At 45.8% G+C, this 25,500-nt stretch overlaps 1 protein-coding gene across 2 annotated transcripts; it reads right to left on the bottom strand.

Annotated features, from left to right (window-relative positions):
- Window positions 1-2,644: 2,644 nt before the first annotated feature.
- Window positions 2,645-25,001, bottom strand: PCYOX1L (prenylcysteine oxidase 1 like). Of its 2 annotated transcripts, XM_049874037.1 has the most exons (7): window positions 24,870-25,001; window positions 20,430-20,636; window positions 9,952-10,126; window positions 7,969-8,180; window positions 5,322-5,462; window positions 3,988-4,631; window positions 2,645-2,706 (listed from the first exon to the last, which is right to left on the bottom strand). In XM_049874037.1, the coding sequence occupies exons 1-7, from the start codon at window positions 24,955-24,957 to the stop codon at window positions 2,701-2,703; spliced, it is 1,473 nt and encodes a 490-aa protein (XP_049729994.1). In that variant the 5' UTR covers window positions 24,958-25,001; the 3' UTR covers window positions 2,645-2,700. The 2 variants fall into 2 exon arrangements, with proteins under 2 accessions (XP_049729994.1, XP_049729993.1); XM_049874036.1 differs by lacking the exon at window positions 2,645-2,706 and having other exon boundaries at window positions 2,728-4,631.
- Between the last annotated feature and the right edge of the window lie 499 nt (window positions 25,002-25,500).

Raw genomic sequence — 25,500 nt, 5'->3', positions numbered from 1 at the left:
TGATAATCTACTTCCAGATAATCTACTTTCCAATGAAAATTCTATGGACCCCAACAGTCTGGATCCCCAACCTATCATGAGGATGGTGCTGGACTGGGCAGCATTTTGTTCTATCGCACATGGGGTCTCCATGAGTTGGGGGCTGACTTGATGGCAGTAACAACGGGACTACTAAGGATGAGTGTGGCCTTTTTCCTGCTTTGTTTGATAGGTTATAGGGCTCTTTCGGCCTTTGCAAATACTCTTAGGGGGCTCTAGGGTCTTGGGTGCTTCTGTCTTGGCCTGAGAAGGCTAGGGTGGGCCCTGGGGCAAAGGCAGCCTGCTGGGTTCCCTGCTCCCTTCTGCTACCTTCAGGAATCTGCCTTCCTTGCGGGCAGGGAGGTGGTGAGATCCAACTCCCAGGCTTGGGCTTGGGGAAGCAGGGAGGATGGACGTTTTGTCTGGCTTTGGTTCTGAGCTGTTCAGGCCTGCCTACCTAGGCAGAGGAGGTAACTGAAGGACACAGCCAGTTTTAATGCAGTCATGCTGGGGCATGGAGCTAAAGCCTGGCTGAGGACTGAGGATCAAGCATAACCAATGATTTGTACCTTCTGTGAAATTGTCCCTGCACAATCCTTTTTAGGGACTCAAGGGGTGATTATCCAGGGCAACTTTTGTATTGTCCTTGGTCCTCTAGCCCAATACTACATTATCACCAATTACACCATGACAGCCCATGCCAGCTTCATTTCAAGCCCAAACCATCAAAGGATACTACTGTTGTTGTTGTTAGGTGCCGTTGAGTTGGTTCCAAATCATAATGACTCTATGTCCAACAGAATGAAATACTTCCTGGTCCTGTGCCATCCTCACAGTCATTGCTATGTTTAAGCTCGTTGTTGCAGCCACTGTGCCAATCCATCTTAAGGGTCTTCCTCTTTTTTGCTGACCTTCCACTTTACCAAGCATGATGTCTTTCTCCTGGGGCTGGTCCCTCCTGATACCATGTCCAAAAGCACACGAGATGAAGTTTCACCATCCTTACTTCTAAGGAGCATTCTGGCTGTACTTCTTCCAAGACAGATTTGTTTGTTCTTCTGGCAGTCCACGGTATATTCAATATTCTTTGCCAGCACCATAATTCAAATGCATCAACTCTTCTTCAGTCTTCCTTTTTCATTGTCCAGCTTTCACATACATATGAGGTCATTTAAAATACCATGGCTAGGGTCAGGCACACCTTAGTCCTCAAAGTGACATCTTTGCTTTTTAACACTGTAAAGAAGTCTTTTGCAGCAGATCTGCCCAATGCAATACATTTGATTTCTTGACTGCTGCTACATGGGTGTTGATTGTGGATCCAAGCAAAATGAAATCCTTGACAAATTCAATATTCTCTCCATTTATCATGATGTTGCTTATTGGTCTAGTTGTGAGAATTTTTGTTTACTTTATGTTGAGGCGTAATCCATACTGAAGGCTATAGTCTTTGATCTTCATCAGTAAGGATAAGAAAAGATACCACTACATGCTCTGATTTCACTAGATGTGGGAGGAGTAAGGAGGGGATAACCTCATCCTTCCCGTGGTTGACATTATGGTTCTTTGTCCCATTCCCTTTCCACTCCTCCAACATTGTAGTCCTGCTCCGGGGAGTAGGACTTGGCTGTTCTAAGCCAATCGGCTTAACCTCACCCCTACTGTCTCGGTGACTGGTCCAGAATCTAAGACCTAAGCCAATCAGCATGTGTCATTCCCTTGGCGACAGGAATTGATTCGAGAGTGGCCCAGCTGGCCCAGGGCCCAGTGCCTCAGTGGTTGTGGGATAAGACTCTCCTACACTGGGAGCTGCTGGCAGCCATCTTTGACCAGGAGAGAAGTAATGGAGCTGGAGGCTGCACAGTGCTTGAATGCCTGCCCTATGGCTGGACTTTCAATTATGATGACCAATAAAAACCTCTCATTGGTTAAGCTAACTTGAGTTAGGTTTTCTACTACTTTAACAAGTACATGCTAATCGCATGTTAAAGGCACCATCTCTTTCTCAACCATTACCACCATCCCAGCAGAGTAAAAATGATTTCAGAACCAATTTCAGAGCTTCCCCCTACATACAGGGTATTTTGCCCCATGCTGAACTCAAGGAGAATCAGGAACTCCAGATTTGAGCTCTGTCCTGTGAACTCACCAGTAGACCATGGGCAAATTATTTCCTCCCTTTGGGCTTTTATGTCCATATATGTAAATAGAGGGGTCAGCTAAATGACCTTTGGGGTCTGTTCCTGTTAAGAAAGTCACAATATTAGGGTCATTTGGCAGTGTCGTTTCCTTCTAATACCCGAGTTCCTCCTCCTGAGCCTGAAAGCAGGTCTGGGTGGTACTTGAAAGAGCTCTGATGGTGCAGTGGTTAAGTACTCGGCTGCTCACGCAAAGGTTGGCAGTTCGAACCCACCAGCCGCTCCTCAGGAGAAAGATGTGGCAAACTTCAGTAAAGACTGCAGCCTTGGAAACCCCATGGTGCATTTCTGTCCTGTCCTACAGGGTCGCTGTGTCGAAATCCACTCAACGGCAATGGGTGGTGGTGGTGGTGGGTGGTACTTGGGAATCTGCATCTTTGTCTAAACATACCCCCCTCCTTTCTCCAGGAGATTCTGGTGTGTTGGCTGATCCACGGGCCATACTTGCTGGGTGCCTTGTGCTCAGTCCCTCCATTCTCTTCCTTTACAGCTAAGAACGGGTCCAAAAAGAATGAAAAGGATTTTTACTTTCTTTTCTAAAACAGCTAAATTTCAAAGGTTTCTAAAAAATCCAAAGCAAAGCACAATTCTCCCATTTCAAACCAGTGTCAGAGGAGAAAGCATGGGGGTAACCTCCGAACTCCACCCTACCACCTTCTTTTAATTCATTCTGAATGTTTGGGGGTGAGGCATGACTGCTCTCTACCATCTGGGAACTGTCTTCTTGCAAGACAGATCCACAGGGTAACTCTTCAACCCTTGCATACAGAAGGACATGGCCAATTCCTCCAGGTGCCAAAGCAGCTTTCCTCTTCCTATGGCCTGGTGTGTTTCCCTCTCCGCACCGGTTGCCAGGCTCAGAGCTACACTAAAGGCTCCGCTGGGGTAACCACCCCTTCCTTGGGTCCTACCGTAGTCAGCTCCCCCAATATGCAGGGTTGTGGATAGGCATGGAGATGGTGTCTAGGAAGTTCTTAACTAGGTGCCTCACATCTAGCAAGCTCACAGCCAACAGGAGACACTACCGTTTCTTGTATTTTCTGATCTTCCCTTCTACTTTTATTTGTAATTGGTCATGAATGTTTCATCGTTGGTTGCCTCAAATCCATCTTGGGACTAGACAAGTGAAAAACAGTATTTCCTGGGTGGCGCAAATGGTTAAATGCTTGACTACTAGCTGAAAGGTTGGCGGTTCAAACCCACCCTGAGGTACCTTGGGAGACAAGCCTGATGATCTGCTTCCGAAAGGTCAAAGCCCTGAAAACCCTATGGAGCAATTCTACTCTGCACACACGGGCCACCAGTAACTGGCACCGACTTGACAGCAACTAACAACCATAACAAGTGAAAAACAGTAAAGAAATTACTCTCTGCCTTATATTCGCTCCCGTACTCATTTCCTGCCTGCTAGGCAGAAAGCCAAGGTGGAAGCAGTTTGAGATGATGGGTTTTTATTTTTTGTAAAAAAAATAAATAAATAAAATGAATACACTGGCTTGAATTTCTCCCTGTCTCTACTCTCCCCCTTAAAGGGAAGAGGTAACCACTGTGAGGACCCTAAAGACAGCCAGGCAGCAAGCCACCTGGCCACACACTGGAGGGGAAGATGTTCGACACATGAGGGGTCAAAAAGCGGCATGGCAGCAGGCAGGCAGGTAGGCAGGAGAGCGCAGCCTGTTCCAGCCCTGGGCTGCTGTGGGGTAGGAGCCATCTTCAGAGGGGGACACACATTCCCAGGCTCTCCCCGGAGCCCTCACAGTTCAGTCTTCACCTTATGCATCAAATCCTTTTGGTCAATCTTGTCTAGGTCCTGGTACCAGCGGTTGTAAGCCAGCAAGGCCACATTCTTGGCAGCTACAGCCATCACCTCCACAGAGCTGGCTGCCCACTCCAGAGCGTTGAGGTAGAAGAGCTGGTCGTGAAGTGCAAACCTCGGGAGGGTGCTGCGGGAGCCATAGAGAGGGTGGGCCTGCCACTCGGCAGTCTGGACTGAGTAGTAGGAACGGAATAGGGTCTTCAGCTGGGTCCGAAAGAGGGGTTTGGGGGACTGGACTCTCCAGATGGCCGCCTCCTGAGGCTGCTTCCGCCGGAAGTTGGCAGAGATGTTGACAGGACAGATGTTGTCCAGAGCACAGAAGAAGCTGGGAAAATCTGTGGTAAGGATGCTGGCGAAGGGGAAAAGTTTAGGGTCAGGGAAGCCGAAGTAGGAAGAGTTGAGGTAGCCATGGACTAAGGAGACAACGGTGGGCTGAAAAGAGCCCTGGATATCATCGATGGGTGGGCTGAAGCCTTCAAAGGTGATGTTGCTGCTGCTGTTGTCCAGGTGCAGGGGGGTGGCAATAACCACTATGTCATAGAATTCGGAGCCGTGGCCCCCCTCATTCTCATACCCCACCTGGTACAGAGCTTTCCCTTCTGGAAGGAGAGAGAAGAGAGCACACAGGTCAATTTACTTCTTGCCTGTTATTTGCTGACCTTCCATCTGGGGCCACCATTGAAGGTACACATCAGGGTACCCTAGAGGAGAGGGTGTGGTGGAGTCTAGAAGGTGGTCCCAGTCTCCCATGCTGGTACAGCTGCAGGGGAGAGTGCTGGACTGGAGTCAGGGGGCCCAGATGTCATTCTTGTTTTGCCACTGACTAGCTGAGGGGCAGCTTGGCCAAGGCTGTCACTCAAAGTTCTCCTTGGTAAAATGGACAATGCTTGATTAATGAAGTCTGTTCTCTGACTCTAACATTTGAATAGGGACAACAGTGCCCTCTGGTGTCACTAAGCAGTGGTGGGGCTTCCTGTTACTTTTTTTTTTCCCTTTCTTTTCCCTTATGGGGCCCTGGTGGTACAGTGGTTCAGTGTTTGGCTGCTAACCAAAAGATCAGCAGCTCGAATCCATCAACTGCTCTTTGGAAACCCTGTGGGGCAGTTATACTCTGTCCTATAGGGTTGCTGTGAGTTGGAATCAACTTGATGGCAATGGATTTGGTTGTTTGGTTTTTCTTTTCCCTAACACTTCCCAACAGATCACAAACCAGGCTTCAGGTACAGAGGTAATAGCAGTGTGGACTGTCTAGGAATGGAGTAGCCATGCCTCCTGCTCTGTCCACTCACCCGTGCTATGCAGGGTCACAGAGGTCACGGTGGCGTGGATCACGTTGGCCTTGGTGAGCCTCAGCAAACCGGAACAAACCAGCTTGTTGCCTCCTTCCACGGACCACAGGCTGCCTTGGGCCCCAGCTAGTGACATGGCTCCTGGGTAAAGCAGGGAGGGTGGTTGGTGCATTCTCAGAAGCACCACGTGCAGTGGGGCTGAGAGCCCAATACCATCCTACCTGGGCCTCCCTCCTAGGGCAAGGCTCCTCCCAACCATGGGCAGAGAAAGATAAGAAACATATGAATAAATACAGTAAAATTAAAATTGCTACGAAGTGAAAGCATTATGCTAAGTGAAAGAAGCTAGCCACAAACAATCACATATCACATGGTTCAATTTACAGAAAATATCCAGAATAGGCAAATCCATAGACAGAAAGTAGATTAGTAGTTGCCTAGGGCTGAAGGGCTGGGAGGTTTGCGGAATAACGGCCAAAGGGTATGGGGTTTCTTTTTGGGAGGATGAAAATGTCTTAAAATTGACTGTGGTGATGGTTGTACAACTCTGTGAACATACTAAGAACCACTGAATTGTATACTTTAAATGGATCAATTATGTGGTACGTGAATTCTATCCCAATAAAGCTGTTATGAAAAAAAAAAATGCTATGAAGGATATACACAAGACACTGGAAGAGTGAGCAAGGAAGCCCCACTGAGAAGACACTGAGGCAGGACCTGAAGGACAGGAAGGAGCCAACCATGCCAGGGGCCAGGAAAATGGTGTCCTGGGCACATGGGAGATTTCTGTTAAATACAAACTTTTTCATTCATTTATCCAACAAAAATTTATCAAGTGCCTACTGTGGTCTCAGAGTATTGGTGATGCAGCAGTTAAGAGCTTGATTGCTAACCAAAAGGTTGGCAGTTCGGATCTACCATCCACTCCTTGGAAACCCTAGGGGACAGTTCTACTCTGTCCTGTAGGGTCGCTATGAGTCAGAATCAAGTCACTGGCAATGGGTATGTCCAGGGAAGGGGGCAGTAGTGGTCCAGTGGTAAGATTTTTACCTTCTATGTGGGAGTGAGGGACCTGGGTTCAATTCCCAGCCAATGCACTTCATGTGCAGCCACCACCCGTCTGTCATTGAAGGCTTGTGTGTTGCTACGATGCTGAACATGTTTCAGCGGAGCTTCCAGACTAAAGTGGAACAGGAAGAAAGGCCTGGGAGTGTACTTCCGAAAATCAGCCAATGAAAACCCTATGGATGACAGTCATTCCATGATGCACAGGGTCGCCTTGAATCATAATTGACTTGACAGCAACAGATTTGGTTCTTTTTGCAGGGGAACATGCCTGAAATGTTCAAGACACAGCAAGGAGCCCAGAGGGGTGGACTGGTGTGAACACGTGGGAGAGGTGATGGGGGACTAGATCGTGTAGGGTCTTGCAGGCCACTAAAATGATTCTGGGTTTTACTAGAATGAAAGTGAGAGCCATTACAGAGTTTTATGGGCAGGCATGACATGATCTGTCTTGTTTTAAAAGGATCCTCTGGCTGATGTGTTGAGAAACAGCTTGAAGGGGGTAGGGAGACCTGTAGGAGACTGGCAGTAGTCCAGGTGAGGGACGCTGGTGGCTAGACTAGGGTGGAAGCAGTGGATTCGGGATCTATGTTGAAGGTAAAGCAGAGGGGATTTCTGAAGTACCACATGTAAGTATGAGAGAAACAAATGAGTCAAGGTTTTGGCTGGAACAACAGAATGGAAAGCAGTTCGCATCAATTAAGCTGGGGAAGATTATGGGAAGAGCAGGCCTGAGTGGAAAGGCTGGGAACTCAGGCTTGGATGGGTCGAGTCTGAGATGCCCACTGGACCTTCCAGTGGAGATGCAGGAGTGGCAGCTGACACAGGAGTCTGCAGTTCCAGAGAGATCTGGGAGCCATTGTTAAGTGGATGGCATTTAAAGTTTTGAGACTTGATGAGAGTGCCAAGGGGGTGTGTGTGGTTGAGAACAGTCCAAGGATTGAGTCTGGGCCCTCCCATTGAATAAGGCTGGGAGAAGAGAAGGAACCAGCCCAGGAGGCTGGAAGGAGGCCAGTGAGTTCCCATGCAGTTCCCTGGTCTGATAAAATCCCACCACATCTTTCAAGGCCCAGAAAAATTACCATCCTTTGGGGAAGACTTGCCCCAGCTTCCCCAGGCAGACTTAGCTGTGACCCCTCTATGAGGCCTGAGCTGGAGGATGGTGGGTTGTACAATGACTACCTGCCCCAGTAAGGAAGTCAGAAGAGTAGGTGCTTCCATGGATGGACACCAGGGGCCAGAGGCCTCAGATAGGCTATTCTTGAAATCAAAGATTAAATAGCAAAGTATCATCTAAAGTCTAACATCTACCCACATATAAAGGGTTACAGGCAACCAGGAATGGCAGAAACACTAAGGACCTGTGATCTGAGCCTCGCTTTCAGTGTCTGGGAAGTGGGGAGGAATATCCTCTCCTGCCTACCTCGGAGGACTGATGCCAGGATCAAATGAGGCTGGGGCAATAAAGTGCTTAGGCAATGAGCTGGATAAAAAATGTGTAGGTAATGCCTGGGACCCCAGCCCATTCTGATCTCCATGATTAGGCCAAGGGTGGGCAGGCCGAGGGTGGGGGGCTTACCAGCAAAAGCAGGCATTGCTGCAGACTGGCCATAGCTGGCTCGCAGGACAGCGGAGACGACATCATCGATGAAGCGCTGTGTGACGCCGACCTGGAGCAGGGACTCAGCCACGGAGCGCTGGGTCATGTTGACAAAGGCAGACTCCCCCAGAGAGTAGAGCAGCTCCTCCACACCCGAGAAGGCGTAACCGTGGGCCTGGTACTTATAGATCCTGGGAGACACACAGAGCTTGGGCCCTCGTGCAGAAAGGACTTTTGGCTGCCCCTCCGCTATTGGGTCCCCATACCTGGGAGGCCTGCCAGGGACCCACCAACTCCTCTGCATGTGAAGGGGAGAGAGAGAAAGCTGGTCAGCTTCCCTTGCCCATTCTCTGGCTGTGGTGGGACCCCTCACCTGAAGAGACAGCGCAGAGGGAAGGGTAAGCACTCCTGAGTACCACTAGACCTGGCTGCACAAACTGGCTTTGCTGAGTGACAAGTACCTAGCCTCTTTGGGCCACGCCCTGCCTGAAGTCACTGACAACCATCCTTCCCCTGCCCAGCTGAGATTGCAGGTAACGGAGAAGGCTGAAGCATTCCTTCTCCAGCAGTTTCGGCTCTGCATTGGCTTCTAGGACCACAGGACCTGATGGCAGCAGACTCATGCCAATACTGTCGCCCCTTCTGCTAGCCCAACCTGTCCTCTCCTCTGCTCCAATTTGATAGGGCTTCTGCTCACTCCCCAAGCCTTGTGTCTTGTCTCTCCACAACTCACCCAACCTCAGGGGCTGGCGCCTGCCCTGGAACCATCACCTGATAGGATTCAGACAGGCTGGTCTTTGGGATGTTGCAAACATGTTGAGTTTGCGTTATCAACAAGACACTCAGGTGGAGATGTCTAAGAAGCAGTTAAAATATGGGTCTGGAGGTTAAGGGGAAACTGTGGCTTGACAGGTAGAAGTCACCTTCCACAAAAGGGAGAACCCAGCACTGCAGGTTTGGATGAAACCGACAAAGGAGGAAAATATAAGAAAGAAGAAAAAACGGGTCAGGGACATATCCTTTGGGGGACACGTGGAGAAGATAGGAAGAGCCATGAAAAGCACAGTGGAAAAAAAGTGGGAAGAAAGTACAGAAGTGCCAGAAACCAGGGAAGGAGGGCTGGAGGCCATGCTTGAGTGTCTGACACTGAAGAAAAGAAAATAATAACAGGCCAGAAGAGCAGTCTCTGCATTTGGGATCAGGAAACAATAAGAACCTTCAGGGGGAATGTGAGGAAAAAGTTTGGGTGAACAGCTTGGTGAGTGGATACAGTGAGAACACACAGCTTGTCTTTGCTGTCTGGAGGTGATGGCCACGGGGCTAGGACCCCAGGAGGAGAGAAGTGTTGAAGAAAGGTAATTGCTCTAGGTGAAGAAACTACAGTACAGCAGAGTTGTTCGCTGGTGGCCGGCAGGATGGATTTGGTCTACACTTGCATCTCATTTGGCTTACAAGATAAATAGGTTGCTTATGTTGAAAAACTGGGAGATTTCACTTACAAATCTGGCTTCTAGTTTCTTCTGAAAGATTGGCACTAGCCAGTGAGGTTGGAATTCCCACGAGGCCACAGCTGGTTGTAGCAGGGTGCTGGTTGTCCCCTTCGGGTGTGCCCTGCTCTTCAAGGCACCCCACTTCCCAGGACTTCCTGTTCTCTTCCACCCAGGTTGCTTCACTGCCTAATGTCCCGGCTCAGCCCCTGTGGGCAACTGGGTTTGCAACCCATGCTTTTTTCAGGTTAGGAGAAGCAAAGAGAACACCAGAGTGACATTGCCTGAGAGAAAATCCCTGCACCAAATAAGTCCATTTCTCACGCTAAAGGTTTACTCTGAGCCCGGACTGTATTGTGCTGGGCTCTCACAGCCAGCAAGTACCTTTTCCTTTTGGACCGTTTTTCAGTCATGCTGGTTCCTTCCCAACCTAGTCCTCCCCACACAGCCTCCCTGCAGTTCTGCCCAGCCTCACCTCATGAACTTCTCCATGACCTCCTCCACCCACATCTGCAGCCTTAGGAAGCTGATGCCGTAGTGCCACCAGAGGCGGAAGAGGTTCAGCAGGTACCAGTCGGTCTCCTCCAGTACGAAATGCTCCCCACCAAAGATGGCGCTCCTGCCCACCACCTCACGCCGGTGCCTCAGCCCTGAGGAGACAAGGAGAAACCCCTCAGGTCCCCTTCAAAGGCCTCCCTTCCCACCCAGGACACCTGGCGGTGCCTGAAGCTGAAACTCAGGGCCTTCCTAAAGGACACAAGTGGACTGGTTCCATGAAAGGAAACAGTCTACATGGTTCATTTGTGCTGCTTGTTAAAAAAACAGTAAACAAATGCACTGGGAAAATATTTGGCCTTGCTAGTCATTACAGAAATGAAAACTAAAATCATGTAGGTTTTATATTTTTTCAATAGTGATTCATTCATCTGTAAGTAGGGGAAATTTAGGTGCCATCCCAGAATGCCCAGAGTTTGCTCTGAGAAGGAGGCCCTGGGCACCAAGACTAAATGGGAAATAACCACAGCTCTGTACACTGGTGCAGCTCTCTACAATATACACTGGGGCTCACACCATCTCACTCCGTCCTCTAACAGCCTGAGAAGAGGCAGATCAGGTATCATTCCTCCAAATTAAAGATGGGGAAACTGAGGCTTAGAGGTTATATGACCTGCACCAAATTACAGATCCTTTTTTGTTTCTTTCCCTCTCAATCCTGACCCTGAGCCATTAAGGACATTTCTTCTTCTTTTTTTTTTTTTCCTCACTCTTTAGCAGGATTAAACATAAAGTGCCTATGGTATGAGTTGATTTTCCAAGTGGAGACTAATTGGATTTCTTGGGGTAAGAGAAAATTCAAATGGTTCCTTCCATTAATATCATCATTATGCATAATCATTCTAAAAATATATATATATTTTCACTGGCATGGTCTCATTTTTCTCTTAAAGTTGCCCTCAAAAAGAAGGAGGGCTGGAAAAAGAAGAGTCCGAGTCTCAGGGAAGCTTTGATATTCCTCATCTAATTCATGGAAGAATCTGGATTAGAACACAAGTCTTCTGATAGCCAGCACCAGCCCATTCAGCCCTTTCTTCCCTTGGACAATTGGAAGGTGCATTAGTCCCTGGAGTCATTTGTCCTTCTCTTCCTTCAGCCTTTTCCCACCCTGCAAGATTTAGAGGCCAAAGAATGATAAAATGCAATGTTAGATGAGGGAACGGAGGTTCCTCAGTAAAGTTACAGCCCCAGAGTGGACCCAGGAGGCTGAAGACACATCTCTGGATGGGAAGACAGTCAGGAAAACAGGTGAGAAATCTGACTGGACTCACCTGTGAGCTGGCAGAGGAGAGACATGAGGATGAAACACATTGGGGAGCCAACCATATTGTCTTCCGGTTGTCGGCTACTGAAACGAACTTTCTTCCTTTCCATCTCACATATGCTCACATTTCTTCCTCAGCTGTTTTTTGTTTTTTCTCACTTTTTTTTTTGTGGTTTAAGTGAAAGTTTATAAATCAAGTCGGTCTCTCATACAAAAATTTATATACACCTTGCTATATACTCCTAGTTGCTCTCCCCTTAAAGAGACAGCACACTCCTTTCCACTCTCTATTTTTGTGTCCATTCCACCAGCTTCTGACCCCCTCTGCCCTCTCATCTCCCCTCTAGACAGGAGCTCCCCATATAGTCTCATGTGTCTACTTGAGCCAAGAGGCTCACTCCTTACCAGTATCATTTTCTACCCCATAGTCCAGTCCAATCCCTGTCTGAAGAGTTGGCTTTGGGAACGGTTCCTGTCTTGGGCTAACAGAAGACCTGGGGATCACGACCTCCGGGGTCCTTCTAGTCTCAGTCAGACCATTAAGTCTGGTCTTTTTACGAGAATTTGAGGTCTGCAACCCACTGCTCTCCTGCTCCCTCAGGGGTTCTCTGTTGTGTTCCCTGTCAGGGCAGTCATAGGTTGTAGCCGGGCACCATCCAGTCCTTCTGGTCTCAGGATGATGTAGTCTCTGGTTTATGTGGCCCTTTCTGTCTCTTGGGCTCATAATTACCTTGTGTCTTTGGTGTTCTTCATTCTCCTTTGCTCCAGGTGGGTTGAGACCAATTGATACATCTTAGATGGCCACTTGCTAGCTTTTAAGAACCAAGATGCCACTCTCCAGAGTGGGATGCAGAATATTTTCTTAATAGATTTTATGATGTCAATTGACTTAGATGCCCCCTGAAACCATGGTCCCCAAACCCCTGCTCCTGCTATGCTGGCCTTCAAAGCATTGTTTATTCAGGAAACTTCTTTGCTTTAGTCCAGTTGTGCTGACCTCTCCTGTATTGTGTGTTGTCTTTCCCTTCACCTAAAATAGTTCTTATCTACCATAGTGAAAACCCCTCTCCCTGCCTCCCTCCCCACTCTCGTAACCATCAAAAAAATACTTTCTTCTCTGTTTAAACCGTTTTTTGAGTTCTTATAATAGTGGTCTCATACAATATTTGTCCTTTTGCAACTGACTAATTTCACTCAGCATAATGCCTTCCAGATTCCTCCATGTTATGAAACGTTTCACGGATTCATCATTGTTCTTTATCGATGTGTAGTATTCCACTGTGTGAATATACCATAATTTATTTATCCATTCATCCGTTGATGGGCACCTTGGTTGCTTCCATCTTTTTGCTATTGGAAACAGTGCTGCAATGAACATGCGTGTGCCTATATCTGTTTGTGTAAAGGCTCTTATTTCTCTAGAATATATTCCAAGGAGTGCAACTGCTGGATCACATGGAAGTTCTATTGCTAGTTTTTTAGGGAAACATCAAATCGATTTCCAAAGTGGTTGTACCATTTTACATTCCCACCAGCAGAGTAGGAGTGTTCCAGTCTCTCCACAACCTCTCCAACATTTATTATTATGTGTTGTTTTGGATTAATGCCAGCCTTGTTGGAGTGAGATGGAATCTCATTGTAGTTTAGATTTGGATTTCTCTAATGGCTAATGATCGTGAGTATTTCCTCATGTATCTGTTAGCTATCTGAATGTCTTCTTTAGTGGAGTGCCTGTTCATATCCTTTGCCCATTTTTTAATTGGGTAATTTGTCTTTTCATAGTTGAGTTTTTACAGTATCATGTAGATTTTAGAGATCAGATGTTGATCAGAAATGTCATAGCTAAAAACTTTTTCCCAGTCTGTAGGTAATCTTTTTACTCTTTTGGTGAAGTCTTTGGATGAGCATAGGTGTTTGATTTTGAGGAGCTTCCTGTTATCTAGTTTCTCTTCTGCATTGTTAGTAATGTTTTGTATACTGTTTATACCATGTATTAGGGCTCCTAGTGTTGTCTCTATTTTTTCTTCCATGATTTTTATTGTTTTAGATTTTACACTTAGGTCTTTGATCCATTTTGAGTTCATTTTTGTGCATGGTGTGAGGTATGGGTCTCGTTTCACTTTTTTGCAGATGGATATCCAGTTATGCCAGCACCATTTGTTAAAGAGACTGTCTTTTCCCCATTTAACTGACTTTGGGCTTTTGTCAAATATCAGCTTCTCATATGTGGATAGATTTATGTCTGGATTCTCAATTCTCTTCCATTGGTCTATGTATCTGGTGTTGTACCAGTATCAGGTTGTTTTGACTACTGTGGCAGTATAATATGTTCTAAAATCAGATAGAGTGAGGCCTCCCACTTTGTTCTTTTTCAGTAATACTTATCTGGGGCATCTTTCCCTTCCATACGAAGTTTGTGATTTGTTTCTCCATCTCATTAAAAAATGTCATTGGAATTTGGATCAGAATTGCATTGTATCTATAGATCACTTTCGGTAGAATTGACATTTTTACAATGCTAAGTCTTCCTATCCATGAGCAAGGTATGTTTTCCCACTTATATAGGTCTCTTTTGGTTTCTTGCAGTACTGTCTTATAGCTTTCTTTGTATAGGACTTTTATGTCTCTAGCAAGATTTATTCCTAAGTATTTTATCCTCTTGGGGGCTACTGCAAATGGTGTTGATTTGGTGATTTGCTCTTCGATGTTTTTTTTGTTGGCGTAAAGGAATCCAACTGATTTTTGTATGTTTATCTTGTATCCTGATACTCTGCTGAACTATTAGTTTCAGTAGCTTTCTTGAGGGTTCTTTAGGGTTTTCTGTATATAAGATTTGGAAACCCTGGTGGCATAGTGGTTAAGAGCTATGGCTGCTAACCAAAAGGTCGGCAGTTCGATTCCACCAGGTGCTCCCTGGAAACGTTATGGGGCAGTTCTACTGTGTCCTATAGTGTCGCTATGAGTCGGAATCAACTTGATGGCAACAGGTTTGGTTTTTGTGTATAAGATCATGTTACCTGCAAATAAAAATACTTTTACTTCTTCCTTGCCAATCTGGATGCATTTTCTTTCTTTATCTAGCCTAACTGCTCTTGCTAGGACGTCCAGTGCAATGTTGAATAAGAGTGGTGATAAAGGGCATCCTTGTCCGGTTCCTGATCTCAAGGGGAATGCTTTCAGACTTTCTCCATTTAGGGTGATGTTGACTGTTGGCTTTGTATAAATGCCCTTTATTATGTTGAGGAATTCTCCTTCTATTCCTATTTTGCTTAGAGTTTTTATCATGAATGGGTGTTGAACTTTGTCAAATGCCTTTTCTGCATCAATTGATAAGATCATGTGGTTCTTGTCTTTTATTTATATGATGGATTAAATTGATTGTTTTTCTAATGTTGAACCATCCCTGCATAAAAACCCAACCCACTGCTGTCAAGTTGATTCTGACTCATAGCGACTCTATAGGACAGAGTAGAACTGCCCCGTAGAGTTTCCAAGGAGTGCCTGGCAGATTTGAACTGCCAACCTTTTGGTTAGCAGCTGTAGCATACCTGGTATTAATCCCACTTGGTCATGGTGAATTATTTTTTAGATATATTGTTGAATTCTATTGGCTAGAATTTTGTTGAGGATTTTTGCATCTAAGTTCAAGAGGGACATAGGTCTGTAATTTTCTTTTTTTGTAGTGTCTTTACCTGGTTTTGGTATCAGGGATATGCTGGCTTCATACAATGAGTTTGGGAGTATTCCATCATTTTCTATGTTTTGAAATACCTTTAATAGTAGTGGTGTTAACTCTTCTCTGAAAGTTTGGTAGAACTCTGCAGTGAAGCCATCCAGGCCAGGGTTTTTTTTGTTGGGAGTTTTCTGATTACCTTTTCAATCTCTTCTTTTGTTATGGGTCTATGTAGTTGTCCTATCTCTGTTTGTGTTAGTTTAGGTAGGTAGTGTGTTTCTAGAAATTCATCCATTTCTTCTAAGTTTTCAAATTTGTTAGAGTACAATTTTTTGTAGTAATCTGATATGATTCTTTTAATTTCAGTTGGATCTCTTGTGATATATCACCCATCTCATTTCTTATTCGGGTTATTTGCTTTCTCTCTTGGTGTTTTTTTTTTTTTTTTTTGTCAGTTTGGCCAATGGTTTATCAGTTTTGTTAATTTTTTCAAAGAACCAGCTTTTGGTGTTGTTAACTCTTTCAATTGTTTTTCTATTTTCTACTTCATTTAAATTCTGCTCTAATTTTTATTTGCTTTCTTTGATGCCTGAGAGTTTCTTTTGTTGCTTTCTTTTATTTGTTCTAGTTGTACGGATAATTCTTTGATTTTGGCCCTTTCTTTTTTTTGTATGTGTGCATTTATTGATATAAATTGACCTCTGCACACTGCTTTAGCTATGTCCCAAAGGTTCTGATAGGAAGTGTTTTCATTCTCATTGGATTCTATGAATTTCTTTAATCCACCTTTCATGTCTTCTATAACCCATCATAAATCATACATGAAGAAAGCAAGAGGTCATTGAAAAGGCAGGAAAGAAAGAAAAGACCATGATTAATGTCAGAGGAGACTTCTGAATCTTGCTGTCAGAAGTCAAGCAGCTAAAGCAAAAGGAAGAATTGATGAAGTAAAAGAACTGAACAGAAGATTTCAAAGGGCGGCTTGGAAAGACAAAGTAAACTATTATAATGACATGTGCAAAGAGCTGGAGAGGGAAAATCAAAAGGGAAGAACACACTCGGCGTTTCTCAAGCTGAAAGAACTGAAGAAAAAATTCAAGCCTCGAGTTGCATTAGTGAAGGATTCTATGGGGAAAATGTTAAACGACGCAGGAAGCATAAACAGAAAACGGAAGGAATACACAGAGTCATTATACCAAAAAGAATTAGTCGATACTCAACCGTTTCAAGAGGTGGCATATGATTGGGAACCGATGATACTGAAGGAAGAAGTCCAAGCTGCTCTAAAGGCACTGGCAAAAAACAAGGCTCCAGGAATTGATGGAATATCAATTGAGATGTTTCAACAAACAGATGCAGCGCTGCAGGTGCTCACTCGTCTATGCCAAGAAATATGGAAAACAGCTCTCAGGCCAGCTGACTGGAAGAGATCCATATTTATGCCTATTCTCAAGAAAGGTGATTTAACCTAATGTGGAAGTTATAGAACAATATCATTAATATCACAAGCAAGCAAAATTTTCCTGAAGATCATTCAAAAACAGCTACACCAGTATATCAACAGGGAACTGCCAGAAATTCAGACCAGCTTCAGAAGAGGATGTGGAATCAGGGATATCATCGTTGATGCCAGATGGATCCTGGCTGAGAGAAGAGAATATCAGAAGGATGTTTACCTGTGTTTTATTGACTATGCAAAGGTATTTGACTGTGTGGATCATAACAAATTATGGATAACATTGCGAAAAATGGGAATTCCTGAACACTTAATTGTGCTCATGAGGAACCTTTACATAGATCACGAGGCAGTTGTTTGGACAGAACAAGGGGATACTGATTGGTTTAAAGCTAGGAAAGGTGTGCGTCAGGGTTGTATTCTTTCACCATACCTATTCAATCGGTATGCTGAGCAAATAATCCGAGAAGCTGGACTACAGAAAGAAGAACAGGGTATCAGGATTAGAGGAAGACTCATTAAAAACCTGCGTTATGCAGATGACATAATCCCGCTTCCTTAAAGTGAAGAGGACTTGAAGCACTTACTAATGAAGATCAAAGACCACAGCCTTCAGTATGGATTACACCTCAACATAAAGAAAACAAAAATCCTCACAACTGGGCCAATGAGCAACACCAGGATAAACGGACAAAAGACTGAAGTTGTCAAGGATTTCATTTTACTTGGATCCACAATCAACAGCCATGGAAGCAGCAGTCAAGAAATCAAAACACACTGCATTGGGTAAATCTGCAAAGGATCTCTTTAAAGTGTTGAAGAGCAAAGATGTCACCTTGAAGACTAAGGTGCGCCTGACCCAAGCCATGGTATTTTCAATCACATCATATGCATGTGAAAGCTGGACAATGAATAAGGAAGACCGAAGAAGAACTGACGCCTTTGAATTGTGGTGCTGATGAAGAATATTGAATATACCATGGACTGCCAAAAGAATGAACAAATCTGTCTTAGAAGAAGTACAACTAGAATGCTCCTTAGAAGCAAAGATGGCGAGACTGCATCTTACATACTTTGGACATGTTGTCAGGAGGGATCAGTCCCTGGAGAAAGACATCATGCTCGGCAGAGTACAGGGTCAGCGGAAAAGAGCAAGACACTCACGGAGGTGGACTGACACAGAGGCTGCAACAATGGGCTCAAGTGTAACGATTGTAAGGATGGCGCAGGACCGGGCAGTGTTTCGTTCTGTTGTGCACAGGGTCACTACGAGTCAGAACTGACTTGAAGGCCCCTAACAACAACAACAACAACAACATAACTCAGTCATTTTTGAGCAGGGTGTTGTTCAGTTTCCACGTGTTTGATCTCTTTTCCCTGCTTTTTCTGTTACTGATTTCCGCTTTTATGGCCTTATGGTCAGAGAAGATGCTTTGTAATACTTGGATGTTTTGGATTCTGCTAAGGCTTGCTTCATGACCTAATATGTGGTCTAGTCTAGAGAATGTTCCCTGTGCTCTGGAAAGTATACTTGGCTGCTGTTGAGTGGAGTGTTCTGTATATGTCTATGAGGTCAAACTGGTTGACTGTGGCATTTAGATCTTCCGTGTCTTTATGGAGCTTCTTTCTGGATGTCCTGTCCTTCACTGAAAGTGGTGTGTTGAAGTCTCCTACTATAATTGTGGAGCTGTCTATCTCACTTTTCAAAGCTGGTAGAGTTTATGTATTTTGCAGCCCTGCCATTGGGTGCATAAATATTTAATATGGTTATATCCTCCTGGCATATTGTCTCTTTAATCATTATATAGTGTCCTTCCTTATCCTTTGTGGTGGATGTAACTTTAAAGTCTATTTTGTCAGAAATTAATATTGCCACTCCTGCTTTTTTGTTGTTTGCTTGATATAGTTTTTTCCATCCTTTGAGTTTTAGTTTGTTTGTGTCTCTAAGTCTAAGGTGATAGGTAGCATATAAACAGATCTTATTTTTTTAATCCATTCTGCCACTTTCTGTCTCTTTATTGGTGCATTTAGTGCATTTACATTCAGCGTGATTATGGATAGGTATGAGTTTAGTGCTGTCATTTTGATGTCTTTTTTCTGTGTGTTGTTCACAGTTTCTTTTTCCAACTTAATTTTTTGTGCTGAGTAGTTTATATGTTGTCTTTTCCTCTGATTCGTTGTCGATTTTGGTTCTGCTGCGTCTCTATTTTTTTCTGTATTTTAGTTTGATGAGTAGGATTGTTGGTCTCCTTTGTGGTTACCTTAACATTTACCCCTATTTTTCTAAGTTTAAACCTAACTTTTATTTCTTTACATCGCCTTGGCTTCCTCTCAATATGAAAGATCTACGACTACATTTCTTTGTCCCTCTTTATTGTTTTAACGTTGTCTTCTTTTTACATAATTACATCCGTTTCCCTGTTTTGAGCGTTTTTTTTTTTTAATCTTGATTTATTTTTGTGATTTCCCTATCTGGGTTGACATCTGATTGCTCTGTCCGGTGTTCTAGTCTTGGGTTGATACCTGATATTATTGATTTTCTAACCAGAGAACCCCCTTTAATGTTTCTGGTAGGTTTGGTTTGGTTTTTATGAATTCCCTAAACTTCTGTTTATCTGGAAATGTCCTAATTTCACCTATATTTGAGAGACGGTTAAGGACATTTCTTGACCATCTTTGCAGAGATACTTTATGCACATCCTTGTAAATATGCATATATGTACAATTTTTCTCGCTCCACCCCCACATACCATAAACACTATTCTCAACCTTAACAATACACTGTGCCTTAGAGATTGTTCTATATCTGGACATAAAGGGCTTCCTCATTCTAGCTGCTGAACCGATGTTATGGATTGAATTGGGTCCTCCCAAAATGTGTGTCAACTTGGCTAGGCCATGATTCCTAGTACTGTGTGACTGTCCGCCATTTTGTCATCTGATATGATTTTCCTGTGTGTTGTAAATCCCATCTCTATGATGTTAATGAGGCAGGATTAGAGACAGTTATGTTAATGAGGAAGGACTCAATCTACAGGATTAGGTTGTATCTTGGGTCAATCTCTTTGAAATATAAAAGAGAGAATCAAGCAGAGAGGGGAGGGACCTCCTATCATCAAGAAAGCAGAGCTGGGAGCACAGTGTGTCCTTTGGACCTGGGGTCCCTGAGTTGAGAAGCTCTTAGATCAAGGGAAGACTGATGGCAAGGACCTTCCCCTAGAGCTGACAGAGAAAGCCTTCTCCCGAAGCTGACACCCTGAATTTGGACTTCTAGTCTCCTAGACTGTGAGAGAATAAATTTCTGTTTGTTAAAGCCATCCACTTGTGATATTTTAGCTATAGCAGCACTAGATAACTAAGACAATGGTCTACTGCGTGGTGTGCCAGTTCCATGGGCAGGTAGGATGTTTTCAACCTTTAGCTATAATAAATAATGCCATAATGAATAACCTTGTAGGTATGCTACTTTGTACACATGCAAGTAACTCCGCAGGATCACGTCTGAGAAGTGGAATTTCTGGGTCAACAGTATGTGTATTTGTGGTTTTGAAAGATGCTCCTGGGTTTGAATCCTAGCTCCCTCACTTATTAACTGCATGGCCTTAGCTAAGGTATTTTCTGAGCCTCAGTTCCCTTAGCAGAATACCAATCTTGAGGGCTGATAGGGAGCATTAGAGGTAATGACTGTATACCACCTAGAGGGTATGCGACAGCATGCAGCATATGGGAGCCATTATGGTTATAACTATTAAGAGGCAGCAAACTGAAAGGGAAAGATACTGGCCTGGGAATCAAACCTGAGTTCTAATCCCGGCTCTGCAACTAACTCACTGTTCAACCTCTGGCAAGTTCCTTCCCCTCTCTGGTCTCAGCTGCTCCATCTGTAAAATGAGGAGATTAGACTACACGACCTTCCAGGCTTGACTATCTGGGCAGTCTGGGAATGGGCTGAGGCTGCCGCCAGCCTCGAGGAGCTGGGCGCTGGAGCCTGGACTGTGCACTCACCCAGCAGCTTGACGAAGTCCTGCATGTGCAGGCTCAGTGAGTGGAAGAAGGCGGCCCCGCTCTCGTAGTGCTGCTTGTTGACGGAGATGGTGGCTAGGCGGCCACCCACGGTCCCCTTCTCGTAGACGTCAATCTGCACTCGGGGCCCAAAGTGCTGCTGGAGGAAATGGGCCACGGCCGAGCCCCCGATTCCAGCCCCAACCACGGCTGTCAGCAGGCCCGCCAGGCAGGGGAGGAGAGAGAGAGCGTGGGAGTTAAGAGACTGCAGGTGGCACCTTAGTCCTCCTCACCTGGAGGTTCCCATTCATGTTTCACAGGCTTATAACATTTCAAAAAGGAGATGAGCAGACTGAGTTTTTAGTAAAGTTATTAAGAAAGCACAAAGACCACAACTGCCTCCTACGTTAATTCCCATTTTGTAATGAGACACCTTCGCAGCAAAAGAGCAGGAAAGCATCTCAAAATTCAGGATGGAAATCAAACCTGAGTTCTAATCCCAGCTCTGAATAAAGAATACATTCAGTTTTACACAAAACTCATTACATTGTGCCTATTTTTCTTATTTCACTGTGAATTGGTGAAAACTTTGTTATCAGCCAGTACTATTGGGTGGGTGTTTGGAAACTACCCCCCCCCCAAAAAACAAAACACCAAACCCACTGCCATTGAGTCGATCCCGACTCATGGCGATGCCATGTGTTAGAAGAGAACTGAGCTCCCTTGGGTTTTCTCAGCTGTAATCTTTACGGAAGCAGATCTCCAGGCCTTTCTTCTGTGGTGCCTCTGGGTGGGTTCAAACCACCAACCTTTCAGTTAGTAGCTGAGAGCAAACCATTTGCGACCCAGGGACCTCACATTCCTTAAGCCGGGTCAGTAAGCTATAGCCTGTGGGCCAAACCCAGTCAGATACCTTTTTTGTAAAGCTTTATTGGAACACAGCCACGCCTTCCTTTTGCTTATTATTTATGGATGTTTTGCAGCTAGGCAAAGTGGAGTACTTGCGACAGAGACCGTATGGCCCACAAAGCCTAAAATATTTATTATCTGGCCCTTTATGGAAAAAGTTTGCCAACCACTTGGCTAGTCCAGTCGATCACCTGACACTTAAATCATTTCTACATCTGTGTTTGCCAAGGCAGGAATACATCCTGGGATGGGTCGCTCACTATCTTCTGGGCAGTCTATTCGAGTTTGACTCTTGTCATGAAGTTTCAGCTTTCTGAGGTCTTTTTTGGATCCTATCATTGATTGTCTTAACACACCTCTCCCCTTCCTGTTATTTGCAAACTTGGTTGTTATGCCATGGATACTCTCATCCAAGTCACTGATAAGAACATCTCACTGGACAGGGCTCTGAGGTGCCACCAGGAACCAGCCCAGGCAGGGTCTAATCATTAAATAGCAATTTTAGAGAAGAGAAAACCATCTGTGAAGCTACTGAGCTGGACTATCAGCTTGCCTACAATTCTTGCCCACCATGAAGCTGAGACACAGTTTTCTTCTCATCTGGCAGCACAGTAACCCTATTCAAAAAGAAAATGGGCTAAATCTGGTGTGATTTGTCCTCCCAGGCCCACACTGGACCACAGAGACCACCAGCTCCTTGTTTAGTGACAGGCAAACTTCAGACAACACCAGGCTCTTTATGATCCAGCCTCTATTTACTTATTTTACTCCCTGGAATACCTACCAATGCTCCACCTTCTCATCTGCGTCAACTTCTTGCTGTGGCATCCATGCCCATGTTCTCTGACCCCTGTGCCTTTGTATGAGCTGTTCCCTTTGTCTAAAATGCCCTCTGTCATCATTTGCTTGGCTGACTTCCACTGCCCTTATACACCACTTTTAGCTTGGCTTGCCAGACCCACCTGAGATGAATTCTGTGTATTCCCGCAGTATACTTATCCCTCACCTTGCCCTTGTCACACCCTACTCAGTTTGCTTAAGCGTATCCCTGCAAACACTGAGAGTTGGGTCACTACAGTCCCAGATCCCAGCTGGTGGTGGTGCTCAGTAAGTATCCGCTGCATGTTGGAAGAATAAACCACTTCCTCCATCTCAGTATTTACAAAACCCTTAAATTTTGTGCAGCTGCACACACCAATGTGTTCTCCCTCACCTCCATTTGCAAACACAGTCGCAAGTTACCCATTTTTTCCAGAGCAGCTGAGCTCACAAGGCCTGGAAGCCGCTTGAGGGAGACAGAGAAGCAGAAGACATCACCTCATTTTGAACCAGCTCATTCAACACACTTTACCTGACACCCACTCTGATTCTGTGGCACAAAGATGACTTAAACAGGGCTTCTGTCCCCAGGAGACTTATGCACAGTTAGCTATAATAACCCGTGATGAGGTGCAACATCAGGGTTCCAAGGAATTCTGAAGAGAAAGTAATGAATTCTGCCTAAGACGGTATGGGGACAAATCAAGACCTTGAAGGACAACATGGTTCTTGCCAGTGAGAACATACTCTCAGAGAGAACTGCATGAGCTAGGGAAGGGTGTAGAATGGAACGGTGGGTGGGTTTAAGGGTCCAGATGTCACACTGAGGTGTTCAGACTTGATCCTACAGGAGTCCAAAGTTTGAAACCATCCTAAAAGGAAGCTCCTCATTCTCCTTGTAGGCAGAGTCCAAACCACCAAAGGTAGAGAGAGGCTCCTGCCTGAGGGCTGAGGAAAATCAGGAAAGCTACAGAGCAGCTTGGGTTGACTGTTCTTGGATGATTCTCGGGGAGAGGTGGGCAGGACAAGCTAGAAGAGGCAGGCAGTAAGCCCAGCATTGCCAGTGACAATCCTGCTGGGAGGAGGCCGTGCCCTTCTCCCAATGGTCAGGGGGATGTGTCTTGTCCTGCTGCCTATTCCCACGGAATGGGGTAATAACTTATACCTCTAGACACTGCTTGCCAGAGGTCAGCAAGTCATTAATAACTTTTCCCATTCTTCAATGCCTGACTCGAAATCTACATTGTCTATGAGGTCTTCTCTGGCCACTCCAAAAAACAAAACAAAACAAAAAACCAAACCCGTTGCCATTGAGTCTATTTTGACTCAAAGCAACCCTACAGGTCAGAGCAGAACTGCCCCATAGGGTTTCCAAGGAGCGGCTGGTGGATTCAAACTGCTGACCTTTTGCTTAGCAGCAGCTGAGCTCTGAACCACTGCACCATCAGGGCTCCCTGGCCACTCTAGTCCTCAGACTTTGCCTTCCTCTGAAAGCTCTAAACACTGTCCCCAGCTGATTTTTGGCATGTTTCAGTCTATTTTAATCGTTTATGGCCTGGGCTGTGGTTTTGTAACCCAAGAAGCCTCAGTACAGCACTGGCCCCACCAAGTCTGTGGTGCTCTTGTGGGACATCCCAAAGCACTCCTGACAACAGGGGGTGCATTGAGGGCCAGAAGCCCAGCGTCTCTGCCTAGGTGAATTTTATATGAGAGGGACTTGCAAATCCTCAGGATTCTTAAGAGTTAAAATAATAGTTGCAAAAAGGAAGAAAAGACTCTAGGCAAATACTGAATTCTAGTTAATGGCATGCATGATGAAGCATTTGGTGAGGCATCCCGGTGTTTGGAATTTACTTTGCCATGCATCAAAATAGCCCCGGTAAGACGGAACAAGGGTGCATAGAGGGATGTGTGCTAGACATGTGATAAAGCAAAGAGGAGATTTTGTTAATGGTAGCATCCAGGTGGTCACTAGATTGATCTAGTGATGAACACTATAAAAATCTTTCACCTTTGCTGCACATCTGAAACATTTCAAACTAAAATATCAGAAAAACCACACACAAAAAATGATTGCTGTAAAATATTTCCTGCTGTCACTCAGCAAATCTTCCCCCAGCAGATCTACCACTGGCTCTGTCTCTGATTAGACTATGTCTCTTACTCTTTCCGGAGGATTGGCTCACACGTTCCTTCTAGGAAACTCTCCCCAGCCCGCAAAGCCCGTGGTGAAGTGCCTTTCTCGGTATTCACGGCACTTTCTCAGCCACAGCATACAACTCTCCTGTACTGTGCAGTCTACCCAGGAAGGAACTGTGGAGCACTATGCCTGCTACACAGACGGCTCTCAATAAGCCTCTGTGAATGACATCGCCCAGACCCTGTCCTCTCTGTCATCGGGCGCCTAGCAAGCAGCGAGGTCCACAGCAGATGCTCAATTAGTGACTCTGGACCTATCAATGAGACCTATGGCCAGTCCTGCCCAAGTCCCTTTTCCGTCCCAGGTAGCCCTCCTCACATCCCCATGCCACCATCCCCATCGCCTTCCTCTTCCTTCTCCGGTCCCCGTCCCTCCCTCTTTCCACCCACCCAGGTCCTCTCCCGAGGACCCCTCCCTCGCCCAGCTGCCCTCCCCTTCCCCCACTCAGCTGCTCCCGACTGAAAGCCCTTTTCCCGCCCAGCCCTCCCAGCAATTCCATCCCGTCCTTCACGCACCGATTTTGCTGGGCGGGGCGTCTCCGCCTGCAGCAGCAGCGGCGAGAAGCGCGGCCAGAGCGGCGAGGAGCCGGGCAGCTCGGGCCATGGCGGGTGCGACCAAGTCAGCGCGCTGGGCTCGTGCTCGCGGGTCGGCGCTCAACTCATCTCCCCGCCCGGGTGCCCGTTCCGCCTTCCAGCCTCTGCTGGCCGCAGCCTCTCATTGGACCAACCGCAGTCGCTCTCCACCACGGCACCGCATTAGCTACGACTCTCTCCGGGCGGGATTCGTCATTGGCAGTTTCATCGTCCCACCTCCTGGATGCAGGTCCCTCATTGGCTGGCTCGTCCTTGCTCCGACGCAGGTGTGCGCGCTTAGGTTCCCCGGTATCAGAACCGGGGCCCAGCTGCCAGTTGATGGAAGAGGAGTTGAAGCTTTGAAGACCTGGGGTCCAAGGCCAACCTCTCTGAGAGCTGTCTCTGTGCCTTCTCTGTCTCACTCAGTTTTCTCTCTTATAAAACGGACAGAACAGACCCTACTCTAGCTATCTAGGTGGTTGTGACGATCACGTGAGACAAGGGGATATAAAACCGCTCTGCAGTGTTTGCAAGTGCTAGAAATTGCTGACCAAGCATGCATCCAGGCTGGCTA

Source organism: Elephas maximus, chromosome 2 (genome assembly GCF_024166365.1).
Source record: "Elephas maximus indicus isolate mEleMax1 chromosome 2, mEleMax1 primary haplotype, whole genome shotgun sequence".
Lineage (NCBI taxonomy): Eukaryota > Metazoa > Chordata > Mammalia > Proboscidea > Elephantidae > Elephas > Elephas maximus.
This window is presented reverse-complemented; position numbering and strand designations above follow the sequence as displayed.

Excerpts from the sequence above, each read along its gene's own strand:
- PCYOX1L (XM_049874036.1), bottom strand. The coding sequence starts at position 24,957 with ATGGCCCGAGCTGCCCGGCTCCTCGCCGCTCTGGCCGCGCTTCTCGCC. Across the intron at positions 20,637-24,869 it reads CGCCCCGCCCAGCAAAATCG|CCGTGGTTGGGGCTGGAATC; the intron begins GTGCGTGAAGGA and ends GCCTGCTGACAG. Across the intron at positions 8,181-9,951 it reads GTCATGGAGAAGTTCATGAG|GATCTATAAGTACCAGGCCC; the intron begins GTGAGGCTGGGC and ends TGTGTCTCCCAG.